General features: G+C 43.4%; 2 protein-coding genes across 5 annotated transcripts in view; both read left to right on the top strand.

Annotated features, from left to right (window-relative positions):
* Positions 1-12,718, top strand: part of LOC145425882 (uncharacterized) — a 96,049-nt gene that overhangs the window by 52,244 nt on the left and 31,087 nt on the right. The window lies entirely within an intron of this gene.
* LOC145421670 (butyrophilin-like protein 2) lies at positions 2,172-11,119 on the top strand. The gene is made up of 3 exons (XM_080292201.1): positions 2,172-2,556; positions 4,758-5,084; positions 10,577-11,119. Exons 1-3 carry the CDS (start codon positions 2,172-2,174, stop codon positions 11,029-11,031), a joined length of 1,167 nt encoding a protein of 388 aa, XP_080148327.1. The 3' UTR covers positions 11,032-11,119.

The following is a 12,718-nucleotide window of genomic DNA, read 5'->3' as shown; positions in this document are numbered from 1 at the left end:
ATCTTTTCACAATATGATATTCTGTACATGCAGAACGTCCCAAGTTCTCTGCAGTCTTGCATTGAGAAATGTTACTTTTGGACTCAGTAACAATCCGTCCATCCGTCCTCTTACACTTATCTGATTTTAGGGTTGTGGGTGGGGCTGGAGCCTATCAAAAGGACTTAATAACAATCCAACCATCCATTTTCTAATGCTGATCTGGGGCCGCGTCGTGGGGGCAGCAGCCTAATAGAGAAGCCCAGACCTCTCTCGGCCACCTCCTCCAGGTTGTCTGGGGGAACACCAAGGCGCTCACAGCCCAGCTGAGAGATATTATCTCTCCAGCATGCCCTGGGTCTACCTCAGGGCCTCCTCCCACTGGCACATGCCCAGAACACCTCACCCAGGAGGCACCCAGGGGGCAAACCTGTCACGTTCCAGAACCTCCTCAACTGGCTCCTTTCGATGTGGAGGAGCAGGAGCTACTCCGAGCCCCCACGGATGACTAAATTCCTCACTACGAAGTAATTGTCCCGGATTGGTCACTCTACCTTTTTCTGGCTGAGGACCATGGCCTCATATTTGGAGGTGCTGATTCTGATTCCTGCTGCTTCACATTCAGTTGGGAAATGCTCCAATGTGAGCTGCAGACCGCCACCTGATGATCAAGGAGTTGTTTAACTGCCTCAGTGACCTCATCCCTGGTGATAGACGAGTCATCCCCCTCGGCCCCAGACTCATGATCCCCAGTCTCTCTTGGAATGCCGAATGTATTTCATGGACCTCTGCCAGGTGCTCCCAGTGCACCTTCACTATACGTTTAGGAGTGCCAGGTCTGCCCAACATCCTTTCCCACCACCTGATCAGTTGACAGCTCAGCCCCTCTCTTCACCTGAGTGTCCAGAACATTTGGCTGCAGATCTGATGATACTAATACAAAATCGATCATCAAGCTGCCTAGAATCTGCTGGTGCCACGTGCACTTATGGACGGCCTTATGCTCTAATATGGTGTTTGTTATGGACGAACTGTGATTTGGACAGAAGTCCGGTAACAGAACACCGCTCAAGTTCAGATCAGACAGGCCGTTACCGCTAATCACGCCTCTCCAGATCTCACTGTTGTTCCCCACATGAGCGTTTAAGTCTCCCAGTAGGACGACATAGTCCCCAGTTGGAGCACCCTCAGGTAAGCCGCCCTTTGTCTGGTCCCTCACCCAGGACCAATTTACCATAGGAGACCCGACACCATAGCCCCTGGGATCCCTGGGACACACAAACCCCGCCACCACGTTAAGGTAGCGATTGACAGAGGGGTTAATAACAATCCTTCTGTGAGTACAGGTACACAACCCATCCTTTCCTTACTTTGATGGATGCTTCTTTTATAGCTCACCTGCCACCGGTGAGCCTGGTTAACGTAGAGTCTTCCAGTCTGCTGTTATTTGACCTTTCTGTACAGTTTTGAGTCACATCTGAACTGCCTTGTAGCTTTTACAGATTTTTGTAGCCATCATATTCTACATTTGTGCATATTTATTAAATACAATAAAGTTATTGAAACAATTCAAAACTTTTCTTTATGCATTTATCAGTTAAAGGTTCACATGAATTAGCAGAACACAGAGTTTTGGTTTTATTGGATGATGCAAAATTTCTCACCTTTTCCAGAGGAGGTGTAACTGCTCCTGAAGGTTATTCTTTTGATGTTTGGAGTAGAATAAAGAGCCAGGCTCCGACTGATGTTTGAGCATGATATACACGGCCAGCCTGCTCTTTCTGGCTCGAGTCCTCAGGCTCTGGCAGGATATGCACTTAATTGAACATCCACCAAAAGCATGCACCACAAGGCACAACTCTCAAGTCCAGCATTAGGTGGAAACAACACAACATGAAACCAGATTAAACACTCAATTTTGAACATTGCAATCACATAATAATTACATGTCAATGCGACAGAGACAGGAGGGGTTTGTACCTGATAAATAAAATCTATCACAAAAGTGAAACAGTGAAATAATACACAGGCTTTTACTTTTACCATTTACATTAAATCAAAGTTTTAATTCATCAGTATCAGTCTGACATTTTTAGTTTGTGTTTATCATTTATCTATGCTGCTCTGCACAACTATTTTACTTCCTCTTTCCATTAAAATGTTAATTCTGTTGAATATTTTAGTCAAAGAAAATGTTCTTGGTGCTGCTGCAGTCTGTACAGCTCATGTTGTGCTTTGTTGTGCTCTCAGTCCCAAAGGTGGAGGTGGATTCAGGGGTGGAGTCTGTTCAGCTGGCCTGCAAAACCACACGTCACCTCCCTGAAGACGCTAAAGTGGAGTGGATGGACAGTAATTTTGAAAAGGTCCACGTGTACAAGAACGGCTCTGACCAGCCTGAAGAACAGCACCAGGCTTACAGAGACCGAACGAAGATGAATGAAGACCTGCTGAAAACTGGAGACCTCAGTCTGACCCTGAAACACCCCACAGATGGAGAAGCAGGCAAATACACCTGCACCGTCTACAGCAGGGAGAGAAAAATCCTGCTGAAGAAAAGGGTGGAGCTCCAGTTCAGAGGTCAGTGGAAGCAACTCAGTTTTATTTGTATAGCACCAAATCACAACAACGGTTGTCGCTTCATATTGTGAGGCAAAGACCCTAAAATAATACAGACAGCAGAAAACCCCAACAATCACATGACCCCTATGAGCACGTGCTAAAAAAAACAAAAACCAAACAGTGTACGGCTGATTCTCTGGATTTGCTGCTCTTTATTTTTCTAATACATCTCTAATTCAGCTTTTCTTCTGGTCTCTTGTGCTGCTGTAACAAGTGAATGTCCCCAGTGTGTGATTAATAAACTCTGTGTGTAATGTCCAAGTCTATTAACTAGAAACTTCAACCCTGTTGTTACATTTATTATTGTGTAGTTGAATTTTGAGAGCTTCTTGGATGTGAAACATCTCAAATATTTTTTTAGTGCCATTTTATATTCTGTGTTTTCAGACTAGACCTGTGACAAAATCAACAGGGGAGGGGTTAAGTGTTAAGATGTATGTAACCTACTGTGCCAGTGTCCTGGGTCCATGGCTACGTGGAGCTGGGAAAGGGGTTGTGGACGTTTTGTAGTGTGAAAAGGACAGGAAGGCTTGAGTGATAAGTAATACAGTTTGTAATACACAGAGATTCTTGGTCTGATCATCATCAGCTGTGGGCAAAAGATGAAAACCAGTAAAATTCTAAAAGATAATTAATTACAACAATGATCATAAAAATGAATAAAACACACAGTCCAAGCTGTCCAAACATTTGAAGTCATCTTTTACAGTCTGACCATACGACACACCTGCACAGAGACAGAATCACAGCAGTGTTTGCAGTGTGGGCTGTGAGTGAACCACAGTAGGAGTGAAATCAAATACACCTGCCTCGATTATCCCAGTCCAATCACAGCCACTCGCTCACAGCAGCTGTGACCACTCCCAGAGTAGTGGTCACAGCTGAACTAGAACTAGGAAATAGACACTAAACCTTAGAATATAAATGAACCCACCACCCAAAATGTAAACACTGGCTCACAGACCATGGACCATAGAAGAAGTAATTTCTACTGACACAACGTATTGAACCTTTTGGAAAGGCACTGTGAGGCTGCTGCTGCTTCTTTTTATGCCGGTTGGCAAACAGCTTCTAGGTGCACTGCTGCCACCTTGTAGACCGGAGTAAGGATCAGACTCTACCGTACCACCATTAGATTCTTGTTGAAATACCCGTTTCTTTCAAAAATGTAAGAATATAAAATGTTTTTAAAATGTAAATACCAGCAAATTCCAGCCAGAGACTGAGAAACCAATGTAAAATCAGCTGCTGATACCTTATCCCCTCATAAAATCCACCTGTGTACCAGTATTTAAACTCCCTATCCTCAGTTATTCCTGCTAATAATCCCATTACTGTCATCCTGATTCCCATAAACTGCTATGTGAGTTAAAGTCCCCACAACAAACTATCCTTCCTCCCCAATGATCTATGATTAAGCGTTAGTGTATCTACAGTAGAATCACCATGACAACCATTTTAAAGTCTCTCTGTGCTGGTTTTCATCTCACATCCCCCTCATTAAATGCCAGTTGGAAGCACGTAGCGAGGCTCCATATAGCCTATCATAACTTTATCAGGGAGCACTTCATCTTTAAATTCCAGTAAAACTAATGTCCTGTGCACCTTCTCTTCATTGCTGAAAGCCTGCAGTCAACTTGAGCCTGTAACGTCTCCTCCTCTAATTACTTTCTTCACTTCAGATTTTCTCCACAGGAATCCCAGAAATCCCTCCTCCTGCTCCACTTTTCTCTCCAACAGTCTTCCTTTCCAGTACTTCTCTTTTGCACAATACTCGTAGTTTCAGAGCTTTTTTCTTTTGTTCTGCATTTTTACAAATAATGAGCAAACTCCCATCTCACCAAACTTTGGCTAATGCCATGTCCCCGAGCACTTTTCAGTGGCTGTTTCTCACAATTATAATTTTAACCATTCTGTGTGTCCACCAAACTGGTTGAAAAACAAAAGAATGAAGGTGTTTCAACAGTCCAGACCTTCGTCTGATGAAATGCTGTGGTGGAGCTTCAGAGAGCTGTGCATAACTCAGTGCCCATGCTTTTTATTTTTCCATTTATTTTCTCTAAGATTGTGATTTCATTAATAAGTAAAAGCTCTACCACAGTTCTTTCTCCTCGTCCTGCTTCTCTTACACAAACTTTTCCTCCTCCTCTGCATCTCAGTCCCCCAGGTGGAGGTGGTTACAGAGGTGAAGTCTATCCAGCTGCCCTGCAAAACTGCAATTCACCTGCCCAGAGACACAAAGGTGGAGTGGATGGTCAAAAGCTCCAAGAAGGTCCACGTGTACCAGAACGGCTCTGACTGGCCTGAAGACCAGGACCAGAGTTACAGAGGCCGAACAGAGCTGAGGAGAAACCTGCTGAAAACTGGAGACCTGAGTCTGACCCTGAAATACCCCACAGACGGGGACAACTCCACCTACACCTGCACCGCCTACAACAACAGGAAGAAGATCCTGATCAAGAAGGAAGTGGTGCTGAAAGTCAAAGGTCAGTGCTGTAGATACAGGTCAAAGGTCAGAGGTCAGACTGATGATGGTGGTTCAGTCTCAGTGGGCTCCATCCAATAATGTCACAGTGTTAGCATGTCTGATGTTTGTGGCTGTTTTGGTTTTTATTTGATTTCCTCCCAAATGTAAAAGCTTCAGCAGATGAACTGTAGGAGCAAAGTTCATGTGTGAGACTTCATCTGAAAGGTCACATCTTCTAGTTTCTGAACATGTGTTTGTTTAGCATGTGGCTAAAACACAGGCTAAGCTACGTCAGCTCAAATCTCAGTAACAACCTTCTTTGGTCCTCATCTATAATCAGTCATATCTGAGTCACAATAACTAGAAGATGATTTCTAGCAGAAGTGTGAACATCTCCACATCCTTTCTCCATGTTATCATCCAAAGCTGTGTGAAGTTTCAGAGCTCTGCAGCTAACAGAGACTTTCAGTTTGCTGCTCTCTTCCTCTGACAGCTCCATTCTTAGGGAGCGTTAGTTCTCTGTTTCACTTTATTCCACTTATTCAGTCTGATGTTCTCTGATCTGTTTCTCTTGTTTAGTGTCTTAAATGCTGCCAGTGCCTCTCTTTGCTGTAACCAACCTTTCTCTTTATTTCTGAGCTTTTTAAGGACTTTAACTGATGCATCAACCTTTGAAAATGGAAAGAAATCAGATTCATGGCTGCATCACAGTGTCACATGTAGTTCTCCACATCAGCTGGATTATATCTATAGCAGCAAACAGCAGCTGATGCACAAATCTTTGTCTGTGTTAATAAAGTTGGATCAGTTCAAACAGTTTGTTGCTCTGCACTTGAAAGCAGCTTGTAGTTTACTAGCTAAGCTCACAGAGCTTCAGTGTTTCAGTGAGACTCAGTGAATTAAAATGGAGATGCTAATCAGGGTTAGCACATGAGCAGTGTTGTAGCTCTATAAGTTACTAAGTTTGTTCGTGTGGAGAATCTAACAGATCTAAGCATGTGTAGCTCCCAGTGAAGCTGCAGCATTCAGCCTGTTAGAGTCAACACAATGACCAGGAGCTGAATAAGCAGTTATAGATGTAAATAAATCTGCTTCTTTATCATCTGAGACCCAAAAAGTGGAACGTACAGAGCTAAAATCATGTGTTTGATTTTTGGCTTTTACAAACAAGCCATTACTACCACACTTCCTGGCCACTTCATTAGGTCCACCTTGTTAGTAATGGGCTGGAGCCCTTTTTCCTTCAGAGCTGCTTCATTCTTTGTAGTACAGTTTTAACAAGGACACATTTTCACCATGGTAACATGATAGTGTCACACAGTTACTGCACACGTGTCATCTCCACATCATGATGCAAATATCCACTTCCACCACAGCCACAGCTGCTCTATTGGATCCAGACTTGGTGGATTTGAATCCAGTGAAGTGATTTTCATGTTTGAAGAACTGCTTTGAGATGATGTCAGATTTGCTTCTCCTGCTAGAAACATCCACACCAACCAGGTATTTTCACACAGAGCTGCTGCTCACTGGACAGCTTCTCTTCTTTGGACCATTGTCAGTGAACCCTGGAGGAGGCTGTGGTCAAATCCCAGCACATCAGAACAAGCGTGCCCTGTTCAGTCATTTCAATGAGCTTTCTTACAAGGATCCATGTGCAAGTGACATGAAGCTGCAACAGTTTTACAAGCTGTGTTACAAAATGAATGTCACAGAGCAAACTTGGATATAACACTATAAGTCTTTGCTCTTTGTTTCCTTAGTGCAGCTGTAATGATCTCTGGTTACTGTGGGCCCATTAAAAAGTGTGGACGTGTCATTTCCACAGAACATTTCACAGACAGTAAGATAGAAGCATAACTTCATAAATATAGTGTTTTAAATGCACATGCTGGAGCTCACAGTGATGCTGCTGTGTGACAGGGTTGTGTTGTTCACACTGTCATACTTGGTTGTCTTGGCGACAGACTTTCTGGTGTCTCTTCATAATAACTTGCACCTGTGGGTCACATGATCAGGGCTGGTCACTCAAAGAAGAAAGAAACATTCAATTCAATCTGTTTACTCAGTTTGATTCTTTTAGTGCTTTAGTTTATTTCACTAACCTGATGCTGCGACTACAGACAGAATCATTTTGTCCTCTTTAATGGTTTCGTAGATTCCCAGTAGCTCGACACAAAGGCTGCTTTCAGTGCTCCACATAATATGAGCCAGTAAGCAGCTGTGTGGATAGTATATGGTTCAGACTGGGACTGTGGTCAGATAGGACGAAGAGCGCTTTCATTAAAATGACATCATCTGAGTGGAAAATACTCACGTGACTCAGATGTGTAACAGGAAGTGTGGACTGTGATGTCATCAGACAGAAACAGTCATTCAGTAATAAAGTGATTTAATATTCAACAACAGGAAAATAACATCAGACATGTTTGGTTTCATTCAGTGTTGCAGCTTCAGCTCATTAAGGCTAAAGTTCACTTTTTAAACTGTAAACTTAATAAAAGCAAACTGAAAGTATTGTAACATTTAGAACAAACACATGTTTGTATATAAACTGAGCCCAGCAGGAGAAGCTGAACACATCCACAGCTGTGAGGGACACTGGTGCTGTGACTGATTAAACACATCAAACACATCTGTGGACTCAATCTGTCAGTATTATTTGTCATATTTGAAACAGCTTAAAAACAGTGCTGTGTTAGAGCTGTGCTGTCATGTCTGATTGTATTTAAGGTCCAATCATGTACTTGTGTATGTGTAACTAAGCAACCACGTGGGCGGAGCTTCAGCTCTGAACATTTTAGAGCATCAGCTGATAAAAACACTGAGACAGGAAGGATTTGAAGTCTTCTACGCTCTTTATTCTTGCTTGTGCAGAGTTTGTGGCTGCAAAGCGACCGTCAACAACAACTGCTTCCTCTGCTGACAGGAAGTGACATCATCCCACCTGAGGCTTTGATTCAAACAATAAAAGAACTAAACTGCTGAGTAGAGCAAAGATGGGTTTACTAAAACAGAGGATCAGATGTCAGGTCAGGTAATGTCTTCATTTAATCCAGTAACAAACCAAAGGTTCCAGGTTTGAGCTTCTTGAAGTCCTGTTATTAAGTCTGTTCATCATTTTCATTCATTTGATAACTTCTACCAATAACAACCAATTATTTTCAAGCTGAGAGATTTAGTGTGAAAACCAGAAGCAGGAAATGATGCTGTGCAGTATATTTGTGGAAAACAATGATGAGGCTAAAGTCAAGATCACACACACGTAAAAATAAACACAACATTTGTGTGTAAACACAGCAGGTGGAACATTTATTTGATGCTTTAGCTGCTACTTGTGATACAAATGTTTGCAGTCGTGCTTCATGGTTACTGAACGTAAAACAACACAAACCCTGCTGATTGTTGGTTTGTGTGTTATTTGTGTTGTGTTCAGGTGACTATAGAAAGACTAATGACACAAATATTATGGATGGACACGTTTCCTGGGCTGCTTCAGGTTTTCCATACAAACACTTGATGTTTGGTAGTTCCAGGTCCAACATGGTGCATGGATATATCCAGCGTCCCTCTTCTGCACGTTTGCTGTTCATCAGTCTCAGCCTTCCTCTCTGTCTTTGTCCTGTAGACTCCTCAGCCTGAGCTGTCCCTGTCACCCACTCATTTCCATCCTTTCTATTCTGCTCACTTGTTCAAATCTTCTACTCTGCCACCTCCAGGTCGCCTCCTGTCGTTGTGTCATGTCTCCATCATCACAGCCTCACTAGGCTGTAAAGCTTCATGTTGACTGTAGCTGCTGTCCTCCTGTCACAGATCACAGCTGATACATGTGTGCACCCACTCCATCCTGCTATACTGTCACTTCACCTCTTTGGGACTTTGCTGCTTTGTATGGAGGACTTCATGTCTTTAAACTGATCCACCATCACCACCTCCACTCCTTCATCTTCACTGTCGTGTCTCCAGCTTCTTCACACACACTCTTCTCTTCAGAGCATACCTCCACCTGTCCAGGCTCTCTTCCACCCACCTGCTTCCTGCTCTCACTACAGATCACAATGTCCTCAGCAAACAGAGCTGCTGAGACTCCTGCCTGAGCTCATCTGCCAGCCTGTCCATCAGCACTGCTAACAAGAAGGGCTCAGAGTGGATTTCTGATGTAATCCCAGCCCCAGCAGGAACCCATCTTTCCCTGCTGCTGCAAACCTTCCCACTGTCTCTCTGTCCTCATACATGTACTGCACCAACCATTGTTTGCATGCACACAGAAACAGTGCAGCTGCTCCTGACCTTCTCTGCACATCTGAAGTGCTTGTTCTTGTCATGAAGCTGCTGCTCACACGTCACTCTTCCAGCTTCTCAACACACTCTTTCCATGTCAGCACATTTCCACCTCTATCTGTCATCACACTAACCTGCTGTAATCCTTTCAGCTGGAGCTTCTTTGTAGACACGTCCCTACATTGCAGCCTGATTACAATGCAGACAGTCGGCTACAGTGTGGCTGGATTTCCTTTCTTAGCGTGCTTTGCTATAAAATAGCCAACAAGGCCTCACGTGACATCAGTCAGTGAGAGTTTCACTGCTGCAGCAGCTCTGTTCACTCACACTTATTAATATTAATGCTCATTACAAATGTTACAGCAGCTGATGCACAAATCTTTGTCTGTGTGAATAAAGTTGGATCAGTTCAAACAGTTTGTTGCTCTGCTTGAAAGCAGCAGTTTTTCTAATGCACCACCTTCATGTTTCCTTCATATTTGAATCCCCCTGTAGATGCTGACAGGTAACCATGTCACACAGAGCTCAAGCCTTTGAATCCAGCTGTGACTGTTGATTTTCTATTGAATGGACTTTTTCAAATCCAGCTGTAGGCCTGTGTTTGTGAGCTCATTAACAGCTGTTTGTTTAGAGAGACGTGGTCCTCACAGGACAGCCACTACAAACATATGATTTTATAGAATATGATGCATTACTGCAGATTCAACACAATAGAAAGGATTTGAAATGAGCTCAGCCTTAAACATGTGCAGCAGTAATATTGATCCACAGACACTGATGGGAACATTTTTCTGCACAATAAGTACTTTGACTTTTCATACTTTATGTACAATTTGCCAGTACTGCAGTTTTGTGTGTAGTGAGGTGTTTTCATGGTGTTTCCTTGGTGCTTTTACTAAAGGAAGCTTCTATCAAATTCTTCCAAATGTTGTCAAACTGAGCTGTGTGATGAAGTGAGTGTGACAGAAACACTCAGACTGTGTTTCTCTGCTTCATCAAGTCAAATCTGGTCCTCAGAGACTGAATAAAGTCCTGTCCCACTAACAGCAGCTCCAACAGTCTGTTCACTGCTTTCTTCCTGTCAGTCTTCATCTTTCTGCTGCGTCTCCTCTTCACACTGACCACTTTCTATCTAACAGTGAGCTCCCAGTGAAGCAGCAGCATTCAGCCTGTTAGAGTCAACACAAATGTCTCCATCCAAGCTCATGTTGTGCTTTGTTGTCCTCTCAGTCCCCCAGGTGGAGGTGGATTCAGGGGTGGAGTCTGTCCAGCTGCCCTTCAACACCACACTTCACCTGCCTGAAGACGCTAAAGTGGAGTGGATGGACATTGATGATGATAACTTCTACACAGTCCACGTGTATGAGAACGGCTCTGACCAGCCTGAAGAACAGCACCAGGTTTACAGAGACCGAACGAAGATGAATGAAGACCTGCTGAAAACTGGAGACCTCAGTCTGACCCTGAAACACCCCACAGATGGAGACAACTGGACCTACACCTGCACCGTCTACAGCAGGGAGGGAAACATCCTGCTGAAGAAACAAGTGGAGCTGAAAGTCAGAGGTCAGTGCTGTAGATACAGGTCAAAGGTCAGAGGTCATGCAGGAGTTTATTCTCTAAAAGCTTTTAGTTTGAATCTATTTTCAGTTCATTCAAATAAAATAAATTCTTTGATGTTTTGATCTAAAAGCCAAAAATGTCAGGCGGAGCAACTGTGTGTTTAAATGAACTAAGAAGAGCATTAAAAATGATCCTAACTTCAAAATAAAAGCCTCTGGCATGATGTGAGTTTGGATCAAATCAATAGTTTTGTTAGTTTAGTCCAAATCAGTGTAAATGTATAAATATCAATAGTTTTAAAGCTGCTGAGATCATTCAAACACTTTGATCCAGTCATTTGGATGTTGTCACATGTCAGGGTGGAGCAGCCATAAATACGAGGCTTTTATTGTGAAAATGCTGAGTCTGATGATCCAGAGGAGCCCATGGGGTGTTTGTGGCTGGATGCAAAGGTTTGTAGCTCTCCTTGTAAAGAGAAACAGCTTGAAGCTACAGAGGAGCGTCTGCAGAAGAAGACAGGGGAAAGAGGAAGAAGCTGAGGCCGCTGGAGAAAAGACAGGAAAAGGAAATCAGCTTCATTTGTTGGAGGCCGTTTGTTCATCACACTGAAATATTCCCACTTTAGAGACAGGAAACAAAGTGAAGTGTGGATTGATGTTTGTCTCCATGATTTGGGCCCTGGAGTCATTTCTTCATCTCCCACTTTAAGACATATTAATGTCAGCCTCACACGTCCCACAGTGGACACATTTCTATTTCTAGATGATATTTGGAGGATGGTCATGTGTTTCTCTGCTGTCACAGCTCTTTGTGATATTTGAGCGCAGCTGTAATGTTTGTGTGGTTAAAGCCACCAGACTCCACTGACAAAAACTCTCATTTTAGCCGGAGAACACGGGGCTGCTGTGGGACTTTGTGTTTGCAAAGGTTTCTATTGGAGGCATGTTTGCCTTTATTATATAGGTGCAGAGAGTAGACAGGAAAGTGGGGAGAGAGTGAGGGACACACAGGCACCTGTAGTAAGCCCCGCCTTCAGCCCACCTGCTCAGCCAGGTGAGCTATAGCGCTGCTTTAACATGTTGGTGTGATTGAGAGTGAATGAAAGTGAGTGATGGAGGCAGCAGGAAACTAACAGGCTGTTTGTTCTGAGAGGTCACATGACTGTTGTTCTCAGCAGAGTCTGATGATTTGATGAGACCATGAGAGCGGCTTCAGTTCCTCATCAGAAAGAGTCTGACAGAAGCTCCTCCCTCTGTACCCCAGTAGACTTCTATTAGACTGCTCCAGATTCCTGAGAGTTCACACAGAAAACTTTACAAACAGCCAAAGAAAAACTATTGAAAAGCTTCAAGATCACAAAGAGCTCTTTGTGACCCATGCAGACCCTCAGAAAGGAAGCGTTTGTGTCCACTGACATGTTAGAGTGCTTTTAATTTGAAATTCACACAGGAAATGATGTGTTTCCATAAAGAGTGTAGTGCAGTAAGTTTAAGAGAGCAGGGCCAAAACAGACTGATGGATTATTGTGACATCACTGTTTGATTCTTCTATTCAACTGAAGAAGAAGAAAAGTTCTCTTCAGTTGGTGAGGTCAAAGGTTAAAGGTCAGACTCGGGTTCATCTTTGGTCAGTTTACAACACAGGTGTTCAGACAGGTGGGAAAGCAGTGGGTGGAAGAAAAGAGAGGATGTGGAGGAGAAATGAGGAGCACAGGAAGGAGAGAGGAGAGGAGGTCATAGAGAGAGATCACTAAATGATCTCTGGAGAGCCAAAACACTCCTTCAAACAGTCCCAGACTTTACTCAGTTA

Source organism: Astatotilapia calliptera, chromosome 3 (assembly GCF_964374335.1).
Source record: "Astatotilapia calliptera chromosome 3, fAstCal68.1, whole genome shotgun sequence".
NCBI lineage: Eukaryota > Metazoa > Chordata > Actinopteri > Cichliformes > Cichlidae > Astatotilapia > Astatotilapia calliptera.
The sequence above is the reverse complement of the archived record's forward strand: the minus strand, read 5'-3'. Positions and strand labels throughout refer to the sequence as shown.